General features: G+C 35.0%; 2 protein-coding genes across 3 annotated transcripts; both read right to left on the bottom strand.

The window, feature by feature from the left end:
• Positions 1–5,664: 5,664 nt before the first annotated feature.
• Positions 5,665–6,949, bottom strand: LOC111373694 (oil body-associated protein 2C-like). 2 transcript variants are annotated; one of them, XM_022996261.1, is made up of 4 exons: positions 6,652–6,949; positions 6,456–6,538; positions 6,266–6,380; positions 5,687–6,194 (listed from the first exon to the last, which is right to left on the bottom strand). In XM_022996261.1, exons 1-4 carry the CDS (start codon positions 6,911–6,913, stop codon positions 5,935–5,937), a joined length of 720 nt encoding a protein of 239 aa, XP_022852029.1. In that variant the 5' UTR covers positions 6,914–6,949; the 3' UTR covers positions 5,687–5,934. The 2 variants fall into 2 exon arrangements, with proteins under 2 accessions (XP_022852028.1, XP_022852029.1); XM_022996260.1 differs by having other exon boundaries at positions 5,665–6,194; positions 6,266–6,538; positions 6,652–6,941.
• A 12,979-nt stretch (positions 6,950–19,928) lies between these two features.
• LOC111373691 (protein NRT1/ PTR FAMILY 4.5-like) lies at positions 19,929–22,205 on the bottom strand. The gene is made up of 3 exons (XM_022996256.1): positions 22,137–22,205; positions 21,477–21,539; positions 19,929–20,711 (listed from the first exon to the last, which is right to left on the bottom strand). The coding sequence occupies exons 1-3, from the start codon at positions 22,203–22,205 to the stop codon at positions 19,929–19,931; spliced, it is 915 nt and encodes a 304-aa protein (XP_022852024.1).
• Between the last annotated feature and the right edge of the window lie 18 nt (positions 22,206–22,223).

Here is a 22,223-nt window from a genome sequence, read left to right on the forward strand (position 1 = left end):
GTAGTGGAATTGGTCTTTTGACTTGAGGTCGTCATGGTACCTTATCTGAGGACAGTCATACTTTGGCGGTGTTGGATGTTACTCTGCAAAGGGCCACTAATACGACATTGTTCGCGTACGTCAAGAATCGTATGAAGGTTGTGATTGACCAATAAAAGATTCGTCACTCTTAGATAGTAGGAAATTATGATCTGCGTTTCATTCAATTAAGTTGATAACGAAATCCTTGACCAAGGTGTACTCATAAGTCGAAAAGGAGTTTTCGACTTATATTGATTTAATAGTGGAGTGAAAGATATGATCGATGTTTAGGATTGACACAATTCCATATCTCGTAATTGATCGGATCATATTGACGAAGGGATTATAGTTTCACGGTAAACGAACGAGTTTGGCTTTGTCATACCTCGTGACATTTCCCGTCACATGTATTGTCCTAACACATTGTTAGATGTCAATTTGGAACGACGAGTGTAAATTGATGATAAATTAAAAGGGAGTTTTAATTTATCAATTTTGATTAGATCAAAATAATATTTTCACGTCATTAGATATCGTGATCAGGAGTCTGATGGGTCACACACAAAAGAGAATTGAAAGATTGCAATTTATCAATTATTTAATTTAACAATCGTTGGATAAATTAATTAATTGGGTTGGTTATTTATGGGCCCGAATTAATTCATGGACCGAATTTAATTAAATGGTTTAATTAAATATTGGACTGGACCGGGTCAGGTCAGGCCCATTTGGGCTTATATAAATACAATGCTAGGATTTTCAATTCATATGATTTTTCTCACAATTATTTTTGCTAGCACAAGAGGAGAAAACCCTGTAGCTACAATCTTGTTCTTTGTGTGGATTATCGTTGGAAGCTAGACAATTGGACAGTTGTGGATGACAAATCAAGATTGCTAGAACGAAAAGAATAGCAAAGAAGTTTGCAGTTCTGGAAAAAGTATAATCTTATCACAATTTCTATCTAAATACAAAGGCGATTCTTGGTGGGAATCGAAAATTATTTTAATTTTCGCTGTGCATGTATAAGCAGATTCCCAACACTTGAGGCTTTAGACCACCCTCAAGCAATCAATTTCAACAACACCTAGAAACAATTGACAAAGTGCACAGCAATCACCACACTAATGCAAGGTTGGTCTTGAAAATTTTGATATTATAGACAATAAATTATTATGAGATACCTGATATAATTTTTTTATTGGCCTAGCAATTTTTTTTAACATAAATCATGGTCAATTCAAAAACAATTTCTATTGAAAAAATATATTATTCTGATTGTACTTATTCGCAATTTGATTATTCCAAGAATTAATTCTCGTTTTTAAAAAATATAACATAAAGGGCTTTTGGATAGGGTGGTGACTATCATATATTGTTCAAAATATCCTATTTTTAAAAAGTAAAAAATTCAGAAGTAGCATTCGAATTTGAAGAATAAATATTAAACCTGAATAATTAAAAATTAATATTTAATGCAAGAAAATTCTATTAATTTTCTCGACTATCTTTCCCTCTAAAAAAAAAAAAGAAAAAGAAAAAGAAAAGAAAAGACATTATTGGGCTCTTAAATTTTTTATTTTTTGAGGTCCCACATCTCTCGTGGCTCAAGTCCACTACCTAGGTGGCCCTGGGCCAAGGCCTAGCTTGCTAATGAGCTAAGCTATTCGGCCCGTATATGAAAGTATTTTGCATGTTTGTCTCTCACATTTAACCACTCAGCTCAAGCCCGTTGTTTCCAATATAGTTATCCCATCCTCCATCCATCGGCTTTTAATCATATCCATCCATCTACCACTCTCACACCCATTATACAGTTCCGCCACCTCCAACCTAAGTTGGGTCAGCCTCTTCTTCCACCTCCCAAAGTGTAGATCAACCACACTTACCCAACTTATTCCTCTTCCCTTCCAACTATATCCTCCTCTATATGTGTGTGTGTGTGTGTGAATTTTAAGCTAAATGAATAGGAAGAAATTATGTTGACCTCTTCTGTATGAATGACCTGATCAACAAATTTCGATTTCACTCATATTTACGTAACTAAACTTCTACACACTTGGACAAATCATTAAAAACACGTGACCTTCTTCAATGATGTGGGATGCAATAGCATGCGCTTCGACAGTTAAATCAATTAACTTGTATGGTATATTTGGGTGTGGGATGATTGAAAGACGTTAGACACATCAATGTTAGGATGCTGGGGGTTTATAGGATAACAAGATGAGAGAGAGCAACTTTAAGGTTGATCGTGTGAAATTGCATTACCTTCAAATGACATTAATAGTGTGTTTGATTGACTTCACTTTTCGTGTAAAATGTCATTTTCCATTCAAATTTCTACTTTTTGGGTATTTGAGTGCTAATTATCTTCATGGAAAATACTTTCCAATTATTGGTGTGGCCTTTTTTTTTTTTTTTTCCCAAAAATAGGGATAACATTTTCTTTAGGGAATTGTAATTTTCATTTTTCAAGTAACTAACTCTCTCTCTCATCTATCCCTCTCTCACTTATTCACTAATAAAAAATGGACAAGTATAAAAAAAAAAAAAAAAAAAATCAATTAAACACATTTAGTTAATAATTTCTAGGCAATTTATTTTCTTTCCTTGCAAATTTTATACTCACAATTAAACGCACCCTACGTTTGAGATTTTATAATAGAATATGAGGAATTGTCATCGTTATATGAAAAGACAAGTGACCTTATCTTAATAGTCAATGCGTCTTCTCCTAGATGTCATCCCATTAATCATATCCTGAGTGGTATTTAACTTTTCTAATAGCCACCCTAGAGCCTAAATTTGATCTCTGGAGAGTAATCTAACAAGCTAACTGTAACGTCTAATATAGAGATGTCACATCAATCGGTTATAGGAAAATCTTGTACGAAAGATTTCTTGGAAGAAGTGAAATTGTAGATGTCTTCCATCAAAAAGAGGCCAATTGTCTTGGATCCATTCTGGAGCAGGTTATAGCATCGTGCCTAGGCCATTGAGGGTCGATTCTACATGGAACATCAACGGAGGTGATGTATCACTTCTAATACCTCACATAGACCTCAACTCAACCAAATAGTATAGTGATGGGTAATGCGGACTTGATAAAGCTTGCTAGCTGGCTGCCACATGTCAATGACTTGGAGCCTCCATAGAAGACGTGTAACAAATTAACTTGTAATGAATGAATAATTTAGTAAATATATAGCATACAACATCAAGCATTATCCTGCCATGAAGCAACACCATGGACCATAAATCACATTTGGTCACCTCTGACCTCAGCGGCCAGACATAATACTTTGACTTTGGCTTCTCACCATGGTCATGCACGAGGCCACCGAGGGCTTACTCTATCCACAAAATTCCAATACAATACTCCACACTGATGTTATACTCCTATGGCAATTCAGACATATAATTGTATTAAGACTCCTGAGTTAATAAAAACTTCTAGTCCATCAATGTATACACGATCCACTAGTGCCCCAATAATTTTAAGATTACACCACCAACCGTTATACATCTGCTGATTTGCAATCCCCATTGATCATTGAGACACACTTTACATTATATCAGTTTATAAGAGACGGCGAAGTTTGTTTCTATTGGAATATACGGATAATGAGTTGTCCATGTAGGGTGACCCAACCCACAGAATTTTATAAGGGTTGGAGGGAGTGGTTTAAATTTAAAATTCAAACATATATAACTCCCAAGTAACCACTTGAAACTTCTAGATAGAAGGAAAAAGGAACAAGACGGTGGTATGAAAAATATGGTGAAAATTCGTATGTAAATTCACACCAAAATTGAAAAGCCCCTAGAACCACATTTTTGGCATGAAGTCTCACAAGAAATGACACTTAGATTGTGGATAATAATTCCCTTCCATTATGATCGGGATTTGGATTACTGAAGTACAAGAAAATGCAGATTTTGGAGATTAATTTGAAGGTAAGGTGATTCAACCACACAAAGATCTTGGAATTCATCATTTCAAGTAAGTTTATGGACCCGAAATTTATGTCAAAGCATGCTACGATTTTCCTATAGTTTCAAATACCGAAAATTAAGATCGAAGATGAACCTATCCCATTAGTCCGTAATTAGGCACATTTCGCACCAGATCTATCTTACTAGTAGAAATTGAACATATAACACAATAACTTGGTCAACCCTATCTCAATAGATAAAAGTGGACTCTATCCTATTAGATTAAGTTCGACATTATAAGCTCAAGCTATGTGAAGTTTTCTGCACTCCTCTTACAGTTCACACTGTGCATCGTCAGGTACAATTTTTTGTCACTCTTCTTGCAATTCACATCTTGCAACGCAAGAGCCCAGATACTCTTTTTGGCAGCAAAAAGTTCAATTCTTCCAATTCTCTTATTGGCAAAATTAATATTTTTTTAAAAGTTAGTCAAACGTACTTTTTTGTTCACACTTCATCAAACTCATAATTTACTTCTTATGATCACGTACAGATAAAAAGTCGACCTCGTGATAGCTCAACCTCTCAAAATGACAAACCAATATCTTCTTTGGAAGTAAACAAAGAGGTTGCTACTTTTTTAGCTACTTTGGCTTAAAAAAAGGGCTTATTTTCACGAATAATGATAAACTGTCGATAGTCTACCTACATGACACATATGTAATCTCAAAAACTATCACATGCATTAGATAACAAAGTACTATATGTATACTATTAGGACGACTACCGATAATCCTCAGTATGAGGAATAATACAATTTGTACATAATGAAATTACATAATATTTTACGTTACAGATGTGGTGTCTAGAAGGGGTTTTTTTTTTTTTTTTAAAGAGAAGGAGATCTACACTTATATTATTGATTTTTGTTCTTCATTCCTTAATCTGTGAGAAGTAGGACTTTAGCTCTCGTGATTGCTTTGGACGCTTCTCCAGTGTTTCTTATTTGCCTTTAATCTCCAATTTCTCTTCATCTTTTTTATTCTTTTTATAAGGGCTAAAATCACTTATTTTGGCTTTTTTACCCCATATTGTAGGGTGGATCTCGAAAGATATGAAAGATCTCCCTCCAAGCCGTACATACGACTTTCATCGAATACGGCTTTGTCACAATATTTTTTTGACACATGCCAAAGTGCTGGAAAGGAAAGAATATCTTTTACATATCCACCCAGTTTGTCACTCAAAAACTATCACATGCATTAGATAACAAAGTACTATATGTATACTATTAGGACGACTACCGATAATCCTCAGTATGAGGAATAATACAATTTGTACATAATGAAATTACATAATATTTTACGTTACAGATGTGGTGTCTAGAAGGGGTTTTTTTTTTTTTTTAATTGAAAAAAAAAAATGTAACACAATCAACATTAAACTAATTATGTAAATCATTATATTCTATTTTCAAGTATTCGTATAACAAAAGCCAAGCTTAGCCTAAGATGCTTTAAAAATGGGTTTGCCCCAAAATAGGTTAGCCTAAGATGTTTCAAAAATAGGTTTGCTTCAACTTCTTCTGTGTAAGCAAAATAATAGTTTTCACATATAAAACACTAGAATCCCTTGAATTATTAGCAAAATTTTAATAGGCTTTAAAAATTAATTTATTTAAATCTATTCAATGAAGTCTCATAATATGCTCATCGAAGTCTTGATATCAACGCAAATGGAACCAATACTGCAAAATTAAGAAAGCTAAACTTGTCCAAAAGAAATACATATACAACTCTATGTACCCATAGAAACTACAATAGACCCATACCTCGTACCAAGTATACAGCTACCTCAAACGTTACAAGACACAAAACTTGCATAAAATATAAGGCACTGATACCCCCAAAATATTTCATCTAAGTTCATCTTCATCCTGGTAGACGTAGTACTGTCAGGCTTGTACTTTTCTCCTCAAGGGAATGATGCCCTTTTTTTCATCTCTGTCGTCTCCATTTCGACGGCGAAACCCTTGTCATTGTGCTGCTTCCAGTAGTCTGCTTGAGGGTTAAGCCACTCCGGTTCTGCTATTTCCACTCTCGCAGTTTTGAGTGCATCACTTGATATATTGTATTTGTCATCCCTGTTCTGGACTAGAACCGGATTCACCACGCCTATACCCGTTCCCTGCGGAGACATCATCAATACCGGCGGACCCATTGGAAGCTTATCTCCTGCAGAACGTATCAACAAATTTTATATTATACTGCCCAGTACTTTCAGTACAGATGTAATGTATACCTACCCCTATCAGTCTGCCAAGTGCACCAAAATTTTCCATAGGTCTTGGCAAGATTTTCAAGTTCAGGCCTCACAACCATTTCTGGCACTCGAGGATTCACCCAAAGGCCTGATTTAATCTGCATCATATAAAAAATTATATTAACCCTTTTGCTTGATCTTTTATTACTGGATAAAATGGAAGGTGTACATGCCTCGTAGGCATGAGTATGCCAGAGTTTTTGCTCATCCGGTGGAAGAGTTTCAAATAAGCGATCGGATACTATATACTCCAACCCTACATTTATTTCAAACAGAACTAATCACAGAACTGATGGAATTCAAAAGAGACATGCTTATTAAAGACAAATGATGAATTAAAATAAATTGAATGACTGAAATTCAATTAACCGATGAGGTGGGCCATGGGGTCATCGGCGTCAAAAACAGCGCACTGGAGGAAGTCCTGATTGACCCGAGTTACATAGTGGTGAGTCTCTATCTGGCGAGTCATGTCATGGCTGTACAGGGCAAAAGTGCAGACGTGCTGGTTCATATGCTTTATAGGCTTCAAAGACTGCAGCATCTGAGCCCCTTTGTCCAGCATGTGTTGCTCCACACTCATTGGCTTCCCCGGCGGAATCTGAGCTCCTGTTCCATTGGTTGCGGCCATGAAAATTTACTACAATTATAGAAAAACAATAATTCGACTTTTTTGGATGAAAGAATCGGTGAATATATAGCATTATATAAGTGGTGCATGTGGGCGTGGAAGGCTTCTGCCATTCCACGTATACATGCATGCGGTGATGCGGTGGCTAAGATTCGGTGGGGCCTTTTGCCAGGTGCTGAAACTATAACACATTCCTAAGACACGTTTCACATGTTATTGTTTGAAAAAATGGGTCGGTTAGCCTCTTTTATTTACTGATATATTCTGCAAATTATGACATTATGCAATTATATAATTCAACAGTTGTAACAATCGTTTATGGCTTTGTGTTTGAACTCACCTCAGCAATCTTAGCATTCTGCAGCCAAGCTTTTCTGTGGACTTATCTGAAGACCGGTAATACGACGTCGTGTGAGATGAGACATTTTTACTTTCATGAACATGAAAGCTACAAACTATACCGATTGATTTAGATAAAAATCAAATTTTTAGTATATTTTGATGGAATGTGCAATTGTAAAGTTGTAAGTCTCTACGAAATGTATGATTAAAATTAATTATTGACTTTGAACAAATTTTACTCTTATCTTTTTAGTGAAATCGAATGGAGCTTAATTAATTTCGAGGTTTCGTATTCGATTTGGTTGTGGAGTTTGATGGTTTAATTAGGGCAATATTGAAATGGCTCCATCCTCGATTTCAGCTATGATCAATCTTCATATTTTGAAAGTTGCAAACTATTCTTAATTATTTTAATTAATATATAATATGTACGTGAATCTTAATTGATACAGGATCAAAAGTAATTTAAGTCCAATTAAGTTAAATTTGAGAACGACAATAATACAAAATTAAATATACATACAATTCAAGGGTGAATTAGTAAGTATAAAAAATAAGTCACCATAATATTTTAGGTAATTATATTCACACCACAATTTTTTATCTTGTACCATATTTTAATTACACTTAAGGTTCCCAATCCTTACTCATTATGACAATTATATCCCTAGCAAGTTTTAATGACATTCTTATTCTCAAACTTTCCATTTATTAACATATTTTATTTTTGATAATAGTTTATGTTCAAAAAGTTTGTTGAAACAGTATATAACAACTTATTTTTTAATCATATATCAAAATAAATAAATGCGTATGAAAAAATATTTTTCCCTCATTTCAAAGCATGGAAACAAAATATTTTAATATAAATTATCATCAATGATATGATATAGTAATTAATGAAATGTTTAAATTAAGAATTCAAAAAAATTAAGAAAATAATTGCTATAACGAGCAATGATTGAAGAAATTAACTGCAATTAAAATGTGGTGTAACGAATAAAAATTGTGATGGTAATGTAACCATCCTACTATTTAAATTTTGTTAGACTCTAAGAGAATACCAAATTTATGCGAAGGAAATATTTATTTAAAAAAAAAAAAAAAAAAAAAAAAAAAAAAAACAAAAAAAAAAAAAAAAAAAAAAAAAAAAAAAAAAAAAATTTTTTTAAAAAAAAAAAAAAAAAAAAAAAAAAGACAACTTGGCTGGATGAGGAACATGGCGCCGCTAGCAAAAAGCATAAGCTTGCAAACCTAGAGGTTTATTATGGGTCAGTCCTCCATAAATTTCTCATCTGTCACTCAACGATAATACGATTCATTCACATACGAAGGAGTGAGATTCATTCGAGAAATTCCTAACTATCCATACGCTCCCATTTTTAACAAAGGAAGCTAGATGGTTGATCGATCAATAATAAATATAAACTAACATTCCTTTCATTAATTTATTTCTATATTTTTTATGAGTTTATAATGCCTAAGTTTATTTTGTATTTTATAAGTCCTATGAAATTATTTTTCAAAAAATTGCATTACAACAAACATAAAGAATATTAATTATTAGGATTTCTATTAGGTTGTGGGTGATTGCTAGAAGAATGTATGGACATTGAATTGCTTCATGTGATTGTTGTTATATATACTGTACGCAAACGCTGAAAGAAACCTAATAAAAATTGTAGATTTTCTGCCTTAGAAATAGGGATAGCAATAGGGCGGGGCGGGATCCCCTGTCTCACTGAGCATTTTCCCGCCTCATTACCCATTTAAGGCGGCATGGGCGGTTGCCCTGTTTACATACTCATTTAGTTTTTTTTTTTTTTTTATAGTTTTTGATAATTCATTTTATTATCCCCATTCATTCAAGAGAGACAATAATATAGTTATTAAATTTTTTAGTTAATTTATTTTATTTTTAAAAGTTAAATTATTCAAATATATTTGGCAAGTAAGGTTTTTATTGTTTATCAAATTCCTTATATAATCTTACATGGTGTTTGGTGAAGATTAAAATTAAATTTTTTAGTAGATTGTGATAGAAGTATTGAAATGTGTGGTTAAAATATTGTGGAACCCATGAAAGATGTTGTTAATATTGATTGTTCAACTTTAACTTGAATTAAAAAGTTGCCATCTTCTATTAAAATTAAAGAAGTTTCGTGAAATTTTTCTATTTAAAGTATTGAATTAAAAAAAAAAAACCCCGCACCCGCATCGGGTGCAACTTTCCGCCCCGTACCTGACCTGATTACTCAATTAAGCAGGTAATCCCCACCTCGTTTGGGACGGGGTCCCGCAGGTATCGAGTTTGACGTATATTTTTGCCATCCCTACTTAGAAAGATGATGAAATTTTCTCACAGTGGTATTCATACCATGTCCCTGTATGGTTTAGATAAAAATCAAGTTTTTAATGAATTATGATAAAAGTTAGAAAAATGTATAGTTGAAATGTTGCGAATCCCATTGAACACATGATTAAAATTAAGAGTAATGTTATTCATAATTGCTCACTAAGATAGTTGCCCTACATGACATCCTATGTGACGGTTTGTGATTTAATATACTAATGTAATAGTTTTTTCTTACAATAATGCTCCTTGTATACTACTTCCATACAAGTTTGTGTACAGCAATTCAAAAAAGCTGACGTGGTACAATTCAAAATCGACTACATGGCTGCTTAAAAGTTTGGAACTTATACAGAGCCTCCTAAACTGGCCCAAAACCAATTCATTTGAGAAAACTCTCAATTCATTTGAAAACCCCTCCACCCAAGCGTGCTCTGCGACCTTGACTTCTTGGATGGCCACATCTTTTTGCATACCACAAATGTTAACCCACTCGACTTCGTGTATGGCCACATCATTCCACATGCACCCATCGTTAACCAACTAGACTTCGTGTATGGCCACATCCGGCCAATGTTAACCAACTGGGAAAAATCGTGCACGGTCGTATCCTTCCACATCCCGCCATCCTTAACCCACTCATGAAAATCTCCGACCTACCCAATATAGATCGTGACGACGACCACCACACATCCGAGGAAAATTAGAGTTTTGGTGCAAACCGGAAGGATTCACGTACTTAACGAGCAGTTGTAGTGACATAGGGGTCGAAGGAATGACGAAGAAAGGTGATTTTTCCATAATATTTTTGAATTTGTAGTGTTTGAGAATCGAAGCAAATTTCTAATATTTTTTGTATGATTCTGTCATATTTTATTGATAGACATGTCATCTCATTTCTATTTTTTTTTTTCTTTGAAATTGGATATTCATTTACATATTAACAATACTCAAAATTTAATTTGATTGTAATGCTGATCATGTTCCCATTTAATATAATCAGTAATACAAGTTTTTGTACAATCCAATAATAAGAGCAATACTGAAAATATAATCACATTGGAAGATAATCTCTTAGGAAAAGATGGTACAATTGTGCCGGAGGTGGTACAAAGTTCAAACATGAAAAGTAGTTGTTCGAATTTCACAAGAGGGATACGTATAACATAGGTTTTTCAGTTAGGAGAAGGAGTTCGAGGAAGGGAGGGGATAGAGAAGTGAGATACGTTATGTTGACGTGTTGTCGTGAGGGTCGAAGAAGCAGTAATACAAGCGCTTCTTTGAATCTGCAACCAACAATTCAGACAGGGTGCAAAGCAAAGCTGATTGCTTCTTCAGATATTCGTGGAATGTAGAAAATTTGCACAGTGTATTTCGAACACATTCATAAAACAAGTCCTTCAAAGTAGAGGATGTATCGATGCAATCGAGAGTTGAGTGCAAATGTTAAATGCAAGCTTGAAATGAACGACACGGCCTAAATTCTTTTGCACAAAAGTTACAACTTTGTAATTGTTGAGCGAGTGGGTATGAGAATATGACTTACAAGAAAAGGATTGTCAAAATTATGTTGAACAAGTAAGGCTTTTGAGACTAAGTGAAGGAGATGTCGTGACAATACAATCTTACTTTTCACAAATGTAGGCACGGTGCTCGGGATTTTACTTTTGTATGGATTTGGACGAAGGGTTACGGCTTAAAAATCTATTCTGCGCAAATAATAGGCGTAGGCTAGCGTATAAGGAGTTCGGAGATGTAGTGACCTTTGATACGACTTATCTCACTAATAAATACGACGTGCCTTTTGTTCCCTTTGTCGGAGTAAATCATCACATACAATCAACACTTCTTGAATGTGGTTTGCTATCAAATAAAAATACAGATACATTTGTGTGACTATTTAGGAAATGGATGCAGTGCATGCACATTCAACCTCTTAATGGAATTATTACAAATCAAAAAAAGGCTATGCAAAATACAATTGAGATAGTCTTTTCAAATACGAGGCATAGATGGTATTTATGACACATCATAAAAGAGTTGCCCGAAAAGTTCGGGTATCACATTGACAAAGGCTCAATTTTTTCGTCTATGCACGAATTAGTGTATGATACACAGAATGTTGAAGAATTTGAAGAAGGTTAGAGAATTGTGCTCGATACATATAACCTACATGATAACGAATGGTTGTCGGGGTTGTATGAAAACAGAAGTCGTTGGGTGCCATGCTATTTGAAAACGACATTTGGATAGGGATGTCAACAACTCAATGCAGTCATAGTATGAATGCATTTTTCGATGAATATGTGCATTTTAAAACGTCATTGAAGCAACTTGTTGAGCAATACGAACAAGCATTACGAAATAAAGTTGAAAAGGAACTCCAAGTTGATTTAAATCTTTCTCGCAAATGGTGCCTTATGCAACAAAATATGAAATGGAAAAATAATTTCAAGAAATTTATACTATCTCAAAGTTTCAGGAATTTCAGGATGTGATAACTAGGAAGGTGTATTGCGATGTGATCTCTACAGCAGATAAATGCTTGAAAATGACGTATGAGGTTAAGGATGTCATTTACGAAGAAACGGTGAGGAAGAAAAAGTTTTCGGTCACATTTCATGTAAGGGAGTGCGATATTATTTGCAATTGTCACCTATTCGAGTTCCGTGGAATTTTGTGCAGACATGCCATATCAATGTTGATGTGCAACGGCGTCACATTATTACCAAAGAGTTACATATTGAAGAGATGGAGAAGAGATGTTAGTAGAGCCTACACGAGGGTCACTGTGAACTACGATGGTTTGCTTAGCACACCTTGCCAGTTGAGATATGGTAGAATGTGTAAATTGTTCGCTATGTGTAAATTGTTCACTATGTTGGCCAACATTGCCGCAGACGATGAAGATTGAACTCGTGCGATGATAGATTGAATTCAATTGCAATCTAAAGACAGAGTCCACGAAGTTCTGTTACGGAAGTAACAGCATTTCGCAGCCTAGTTTGCATTTAGGCTCACAATCTAGAGTATCGCATGATATGAGCAGTGAGGGGGGTATACAAGATCCTAAATGCTCAAAAAGGAAAGGCTCGCCAAAGAAACTACGCATTAAAGGCTCATTGGAGTCGAACTCAAAGAAAACAAAGGTAATTTTAATTGCACAATATTTTCTCATCTACGTCCTACATTCATCTGAATGAATATAAACTACCAATTCTTCCCCTGTCATGTAGGCGAGATCAAGAGGGACGAAAAGCAATCTTCAACACGGTGTACATATAATTCAGACCCCGTTGCAAGCACAATATTCGATGCTAACACCGTTCCCATATTCACAAGTTATATGTGTAAGTATTCGCTACTAGTCCGTGTATTGTAGACATGTTTGTAATTCATTTTTCATATCATGTAGGGTGACGAAGAGAGTCACGCACTAACACAACAATTGCGATCTTTGAATTTCATTCCTACATCGACTTCAAATGTTTTACCCAATTGGCAAGGTAATTATATGTTTTCCAATGTATGTTTAGCACATTCTGATGTTAACATCTTCCATTTTTAATGTTTATGTCAGGCAATGTCAAGCCATACTACTACACCAATTTTCCATACAATGGTAGAACACAAATGGGAGTCGTTGAGAAGACATTGAGACCGTCCGCAACAAGTGTTTTCCCTCAGGGTTTTCATACTATAAGCTGTCTTTTTTTTAACATATGAATATTTAATTTAATTTCCATCTCCAACTAACTTGCTATAACATTACGAATGCAGCCATTCCATCCATCGTCTCTTCCAAGTGCCATAGCAGGTTGGACGTCAAGTGCCACTTATTCCGTTCCTCAGGTTGCTACCCTTCAAGTCTTGTTGAGATACCAAGTTATGGAATGCCTTATCAAGCTGCTGCACCTGGTGTTGTATCGACCCCTCAACATGCTAGTTCATCAAGGACACAACTATATAATCTATGGGATGCATCTCCATAGAGGGTATGAAAGCAAACTGTATCCAGATGTAGTGGCAATTCAATGTGCATTAACTGGTTATATAGTGTTCGTGCAATATCCATGAACACCCTTTTGTTATGAAGTACAGAGTGTGATTTTTGTTGCTTAAGTTTAGTTTCATACACAAGTTGCAACGTTGATATTCGTTTGCCCATGATAACTGAAAAAATTGTAAGTTGCAATTTGTGTGGATCTTAAGTTTGGGAGAACACAAGAACCTCTTGCCAAGTTGAAACACTGTACTTGTGTTAGGTTCTTTTCTAGTAGTTCACATTGAATAGCTCTTCTGGATTGTTATTATCAATAACTTCTGCCCATGTCCCTCACTCTGAGTTAGCAAGTGGTTGGGCAATCCTTTAAAAGAGGGGTTTGTAACTTGTACACACATATATATACTTCAATTCAAATGAAGTTATTTTTTCAATTTATTTTGGTTGAAACTTTTACCTATAAGGTTTTGTGACTTGCGGTGTGGGTTAGAATCCCCACTTTGAATTTTGGGTTGTAGTTTTGATAGAGAGTTGTACTCGTTAGAAGGGAAAGAGAATTTACATTCTTGTATATGTGAATAATTTGTCTTTTTTCAAATTTATTCGTATTTCTTGCAGTACTATCATCAAAAATTTTTAGATTGTCTTTCTTCAAACTAAGAGAGCATGAGTGGCATATGGCAATTTTTAAGGATCTAGTTGTAGACTTAGCATAAATGGAATGGCAAAGAAAGCTTTGTGAAATTAAAGTTTCCCTCAAATTTATTGGGACATTGATAAAAAACAAACTTCAACATTTGTTAAATATTACCACAATGTTGCAAAAAATCAAGCTTCACGTCAAAATAGTAAAGTACTATGCATACATACTTGCGTGATTACAAAGGCTTAAACAGTTTAGATTTACAACTCTGAACGATCACCGCATAGAAATTGTTAAATCACAATCCTAGTACATCAACTTTTAGATTTCATTTTCTGAAACTCGTTTCCATTTGCGCATGTTTATTTGGAGAGAAACCTCTAGGTCTTTCTCCTCGCTTAGCTTATCAAGCGTTTTTAACATGTGCAACAAAGCATATCCACGTCTTTACCTCCATTTGTGATGCAACTTGATTCACCATCATCGTGCAATGGACACTTTTTGTCGAGGAATTTGTTACACTACTTGAAGTATCTGAAGTCAGAGGTACAACGAAACAATAGCCCTTTATGGTCATTGTTCTTTTCAATCTCCATCCATTTAACAAAACTCTCACACAATTTGGACATCTTCTCTTTCTCGGGCATTCTGACAGCTAATGATGTCAATGGCTCCGCTCGGCCCTTAACCTCTCGAGCTCGGCTCATTGATTTTGGGCGAGCTCGTGGGCCGAGCCGAGCTTTAGCTCACGAGCTCATCATCTTTTTATTTTTAGTTTTTTTTTAAATAGAGAAAAACACAAATAATGTAATGAAAACACGTTTTAAAAAAAAATAAAAAGTGTTAAAAAATACAAATAATTTAATAAAGACACTTTTTTCTTTTTATTTCTATCATATTATAATATTTTTTATAAAGTATAAAATATTTATATAATGGAGACGAATTGTTGTTTGAAATAGATTTACAAAAAATACATTTTTTTCGATTTCTTTTTAAAGTAGACAAAATGTAAACCTTCCTCCTTTATCCGGGTTTAGGACCGACTACATCAATTTTAAGTGAGCGGAGTTAAAAATTGTACATAAACAACTTATTGTAACGTTTACAATTTTTAAAAAAAATTAAATTTAACGATTAAGAAATAAGGAAATTTTGATTAATATAATTAAATCAAATATCACTTACCTGACAACATACAATTTCAGCGTATTTATCTTGTAGTCGAAAATGAACGTCCTACCAATCCTTCACGCACATTAACGATTTCAAAACATTTTCTTTCAGTCGACTCCTGACATCGTTCAAAACTCTTTTACATGCACTAAAAGCAGACTCCAAAGCAACAGTGCTAACTGGAGGTGTCAGCAAATTTTTTCTCAATTGCAGAAACAATTGGCTAACGTCTTTCATACTTTTGCCAAAATTCAATTACTTCTTATGAACTTTTTTAATTGTTCTGTCTATTGGCATATTATGATTGAAGTAATCAATCAATTCGACAGGCATCGCATTTTGAATTGCAGTTAATGTTTGATGAGATACAATTGTAGACGACATGGCACTAGATGAACACATTGCAGTAACATCATATCTAAATATATTAATGCCTTGAAATAAATTCATTATTTCAGCATCATCTTCTTCAATTTCAGCCGAAGGAGTAGATGCAGAGAGTACCCGACTAACATTCACACCCATTCTTTCCGCATAAAACTCATACATTCCACATAATGTTTGCTCTAAATTCTTATAAGTGATAGGTGTATCAAGTATTAAGGCTTTATTGATTTGATCAATTACATATTTAGTTCCCGAAATATTATATCGAGAGTCCATTACGCATACTAAAGGAAATAACATAAGCAGTTCTTCCCAATATTTTCTAAACTTTAATTCCCTATCAATTATAATTTCACTAAAAGCAAGATCATTTTTATATTTATGGAATGTTCTTGCAATTATATAAAGGCATTCAAGCACCAGACATCTAGTAATATAATAAACACCGAATAAAATCTTTGTAGTCTCATAAAAAGATGTCAAAAATCGTTTAACTTTCAAAACTAAAACCCAATCGGATTTATTCAACATACCATCGTCATCACTTCTAACGTGTCTATTGTTATAAAAGTCAGTTATTAAATATTCGAAACATTCACATGACTTTAATAGCAAGTAAGTAAAGTTCCATCTACGACCTACGTCGCTAACAAATGTTTTAGCAGTCGTCACCTCTAATTCGGCACAAAATTTTTCAAATGCTTATTTTCTACTAGAAGAAATCGTAATATATATTAATGAATTCCTAATCCTTTGAAATTTATCATTTATATGTTTTAAGACATCTTGCACAATTAAATTCAAGATATGGCTCACACAACGAATATGAAACAAATACCCGCCAAAATTAGGTTGAAGTGTCCTACACAATTTATCGACGACTACCTTATTAACACTACCATTATCAAAAGTAAAAGACCGAATTTTAGTCTCGTATATATTCTCTAATAATACTGATAATAGCATTATATATATTATTAGAATTGTGAGGAAACTCAATAATTCTAAAAGCAATAATTTTTTTTATGCATGCATCAAAGTGAGTCCATATAGTGTGCGGTTACAGCTATATATGCTCTTTTATTAATCCCTTCCCATATATCAGAAGTTAAAGATATCCCCCCCCCCCCCATATTGTTACAAATCCATAATTAATTATTTTTTTGAATTATTGAAATATTGTATTGTATCAGCACGAAGAGTGTTTCGACTTATCTCAACGTATCTTGGTTGCAAATATTCTTTTATGAACGAGACGAAGTGTTGGTTGTCTGCAACAACCAGAGGCAACTCAGTGACAACAACAAATTTCACAATTCCAGTTCGAGTATTGTCCTCCGAATACACCCACGTGGATAGGGGTAAAGTCGTAGAACCGACGCCTGGACTGCCAAATTGCAATTGTATTTGACCAGCTGAAAGAAGTTCATGTCTGGCCGCATATACTTTGTAGTGGCGGTTGAGATGTGTAGTACCAATTCCTTTTTGTCATGTCAATATTTGTTGGCAGTATGTAAATACTACCTTAGATTCTACAAGGCCATCGACGACTTTTTCCGTTGAAATCAACTTAAAGTGATCACAACATTTTGCTTGTTTTTGCCCTTTCACTTTCCCCTCACATCTGGGATGTTTAATTCGACATCTTCATCCTCATGTTCCGCTTTAGAAACGTTAATATCATCCAAATCAATTGGATTGTAACTTCTATGACCGTGAATGTGAACATCTTCAGGTATGTGTACACCATTTAGACCGGCAAATTCATTTGGTAATTGACTTTGCGACGTCCTAGGCGATTCGCCATGTGGCTCACATCCCGTATCAAATAAATTCTCAACAAATGAGCATTGATCCATTTGTTTGATTGTTTATGATGAAATTCATATATAATAACTAGAAAAATATAAATGTAGTGAGAATTGAAAATTGAATGAATTGAAATTGTAACTGAATAAATTGTAAAAAAATGAATTGATATTGTATATTTTGCAACACAAAAGAGTAAAAACTCGATAATTGATATAATAAAAGAGAGTTGAAAAATGAAAAGTAGTGATTAAACGGTCACTTTTTTTAAAAAGTGACCGTTTTGGTCACTAAAGTCACGAGCGGCTCTTCATTTTAACGAGCCCACAAGCGGCTCACCTTCAAGCTCGGCTCGCGCTCGGGCTCGTGATTTTAGAGCCCGAGCCACCCACGAGCCTTATTTTGACGAGTCGATCCGACTCGACCCTTTTGACATCTCATATGTACCCTCTGTCTACAGCAATGATATATTCCCCTATTCTTTTCTGCCATCGAACTTATCTAATACAACCACATCAACATGTAACCACATTAGTATCACAAATTCTTAAGAATGCTGCTTCAGTTCAAATAAGTACCTAGTGCGACCATCAAGCTATGTTGGAAAGACTAAGCAAATTTTAAATATACAACTAATGCTTCCATCACAATTACGGGAATCAACTCTATGGTTTAGGATCCACGGCTGTCCAAACCAAAACAATTTAACAAAATTTACAAAAAAATTCTGAAGCTGCCAAATCCAAACGCAGATATATTAATCGATGTTTGCAAACAATTTCAGAGAAAATGATGTGAGCAAAATCAAGACTGAGTTGCTGGGATTTAGTTTGGGAGTGGCAGGAGAACCTTGCCCAGGAAGTATTTGAACTTGAAGACAAATTAATTTAGGAATCATGAGGAATCGCAACAGCAATGAGTGGATCTTTTCTTCCAATTATGAGACCTCATTGTTCGGCGATATCCATGTTCTCCCATTTTGCTCCATCGGGTTGTTCCCAATCAAATTTGTGCAAAACATTTGCTAACACAAATTCAACTAACCCCGATGCAAAACTAATCCCTCGGCAGATTCTCCAATCACTCTCAAAAACTCACACATACATCGAACAAAAAACTCACATATACATTGAGAGGTTGGGGGAAAAAATTTAAAACCAAAAAACCACAACTCACATAGTTGCTGCCCTTTTTTCTCTCACCGACCACGATTGACTTCTCTTACAGTTCAGGCGGCGATCGGAGGTGGTGATTATTTGGGTTGTGCCTAGAATTATAGTGGTCTCTGCTTTATTTTTTGTAAATGGGAGAGTGATTCAATTTGGAGAAGAAATAGGGCTTTAGTCGGGTCACCAACTGCAAAACAGGCTATTTTGCCTTTTTTTCTTTCCATTTTTCACGTCAGCACTGTATATGAAGTTGTACATGTAGCGGAATTATTTTTGTTACCTCATATATCAAATTACTAACTATCATATGTATATCACGTAGAACGACAGCGATAGTAAGATACTGAAAACAACATTATTCTAAAATTAATTATTGACATTTGCTGCGGAAGCTCTCTCCAAGGATTTTCAAATCGGTGTTTTTCGGATTCAGTCCAACGTTTGTTTTTCTATCAAACAACTAAACCAAAAATGTCCCGATCCACAACCAATGTAATTCACATCGATTGCTATTCAGTATTACCCACAAAAAACAAGAGATGGTCATGATTTGCAACCACAAAGACAAGAAAAAAATACTACAAAGGTACGCTATGGCAAAACCACTTCAAGAGACTATTTTTCACAAACTTTAAGGGGCAACCGAGTTCTCCTTTTATTTTCTCACAAATCACACTAGAAAATAGCTAGGGTTGTAGTCTTATAAATGGTCTAGGGTTAGGCTTTTAATTTGACAAAAAAAAAAAAGGTAAACGGACCAAGATTTAAGTCATCCAAAAGAGAATACAATTAGATCGGGTGGAGCTCATGGACTGGTTGTTGGACTTATTTCATTCATCGGCCTAAACTTATGAAATATATTATCCCATATTAACATCATAACTCGAGATTTATTAGGTATAAAAAAACACAACAACATTGACTTAATATTATTCAAGACTTCTAGTTGAACCAAAAGGGGGCCACATTTCATTTCAAGAATCCAGTACTGTATTTGCCTGCACTGCATGCCCACATTACGAAATTTCTATTCAAGAACAAAACCAAACTTTTTCTATTCAAGAACAAAACCAAACTTACAGAAGATATTCCAAGAAATTAAACTGATTAAAGAGACGAGCTTTTCTATACGACTATTTTCCATCTTCTTTATTCTGCAACTCATGTACTCCATTCCCATTGATTTGAACTTCATAGCCCTCTTTCCTGTACTTGTACCTCTTAGAAACAAAGAGATAGATGAAGAAATTCAACAAGCTCATCAAAGAAAGCAACCAGTAGAAAAGGTTCAAATGGTTTCGGTTAAAGTTGTTTCCGGCCAGCCAACCTCCACTGCGCGTAATATCCTTCGTTGCATGGTTCACTATGTTCACAACTATGGTGCTAAGGAAGTATCCCACCGACATAGAACACCAAAGGAAAGAACTCGAAATCGATTTAAGATCCTTTGGAGTTTGGGAATAGAAGAATTCCAGAAGTCCCACATAAGTGAACATGTCAGCTATCCCGAATATGAAATACTGAATTGATAACCAGAAGACACTGATCGGCAATGGCTGCAGTATTGGTGTTGCATCAAGCATGTCGTGGTCTCTTGCAACCTTTTTTCTTTTTACTTCCATTATTGCTGCCACTGCCATGGACAAGGAGGATAGAACGAGGCCTACTCCTACTCGTTGCAGGTATGTTATGCCGGTGGGAATACCTGTGAACTTACGTGCACATGGGACGATTATTTGGTCGTATAGCGGGACGAGGAATATCAAAAACACGACAGGAAGGATGGGTAGTGAAGCGGGTGGGATGTTGAAGGATTTGGTGATTCTTGTGTCCATGGTTGAACCTTGATGAATGGAGAAGGTTTGCAGTTGAGCATCACAATTACGGGAATCAACTCTATGGTTTAGGATCCACGGCTGTCCAAACCAAAACAATTTAACAAAATTTACAAAAAAATTCTGAAGCTGCCAAATCCAAACGCAGATATATTAATCGATGTTTGCAAACAATTTCAGAGAAAATGATGTGAGCAAAATCAAGACTGAGTTGCTGGGATTTAGTTTGGGAGTGGCAGGAGAACCTTGCCCAGGAAGTATTTGAACTTGAAGACAAATTAATTTAGGAATCATGAGGAATCGCAACAGCAATGAGTGGATCTTTTCTTCCAATTATGAGACCTCATTGTTCGGCGATATCCATGTTCTCCCATTTTGCTCCATCGGGTTGTTCCCAATCAAATTTGTGCAAAACATTTGCTAACACAAATTCAACTAACCCCGATGCAAAACTAATCCCTCGGCAGATTCTCCAATCACTCTAAAAAACTCACACATACATCGAACAAAAAACTCACATATACATTGAGAGGTTGGGGGAAAAAATTTAAAACCAAAAAACCACAACTCACATAGTTGCTGCCCTTTTTTCTCTCACCGACCACGATTGACTTCTCTTACAGTTCAGGCGGCGATCGGAGGTGGTGATTATTTGGGTTGTGCCTAGAATTATAGTGGTCTCTGCTTTATTTTTTGTAAATGGGAGAGTGATTCAATTTGGAGAAGAAATAGGGCTTTAGTCGGGTCACCAACTGCAAAACAGGCTATTTTGCCTTTTTTTTCTTTCCATTTTTCACGTCAGCACTGTATATGAAGTTGTACATGTAGCGGAATTATTTTTGTTACCTCATATATCAAATTACTAACTATCATATGTATATCACGTAGAACGACAGCGATAGTAAGATACTGAAAACAGCATTATTCTAAAATTAATTATTGACATTTGCTGTGGAAGCTCTCTCCAAGGATTTTCAAATCGGTGTTTTTTGGATTCAGTCCAACGTTTGTTTTTCTATCAAACAACTAAACCAAAACTGTCCCGATCCACAACCAATGTAATTCACATCGATTGCTATTCAGTATTACCCACAAAAAACAAGAGATGGTGATGATTTGCAACCACAAAGACAAGAAAAAAATACTACAAAGGTACGCTATGGCAAAACCACTTCAAGAGACTGTTTTTCACAAACTTTAAGGGGCAACCGAGTTCTCCTTTTATTTTCTCACAAATCACACTAGAAAATAGCTAGGGTTGTAGTCTTATAAATGGTCTAGGGTTAGGCTTTTAATTTGACCAAAAAAAAAAGGTAAACGGACCAAGATTTAAGTCATCCAAAAGAGAATACAATTAGATCGGGTGGAGCTCATGGACTGGTTGTTGGACTTATTTCATTCATCGGCCTAAACTTATGAAATATATTATCCCATATTAATATCATAACTCGAGATTTATTAGGTATCAAAAAAACCCAACAACATTGACTTAATATTATTCAAGACTTCTAGTTGAACCAAAAGGGGGCCACATGTCATTTCAAGAATCCAGTACTGTATTTGCCTGCACTGCATGCCCACATTACGAAATTT

This window comes from Olea europaea, unplaced genomic scaffold (genome assembly GCF_002742605.1).
Source record: "Olea europaea var. sylvestris unplaced genomic scaffold, O_europaea_v1 scaffold1154, whole genome shotgun sequence".
Taxonomy (NCBI): domain Eukaryota; kingdom Viridiplantae; phylum Streptophyta; class Magnoliopsida; order Lamiales; family Oleaceae; genus Olea; species Olea europaea.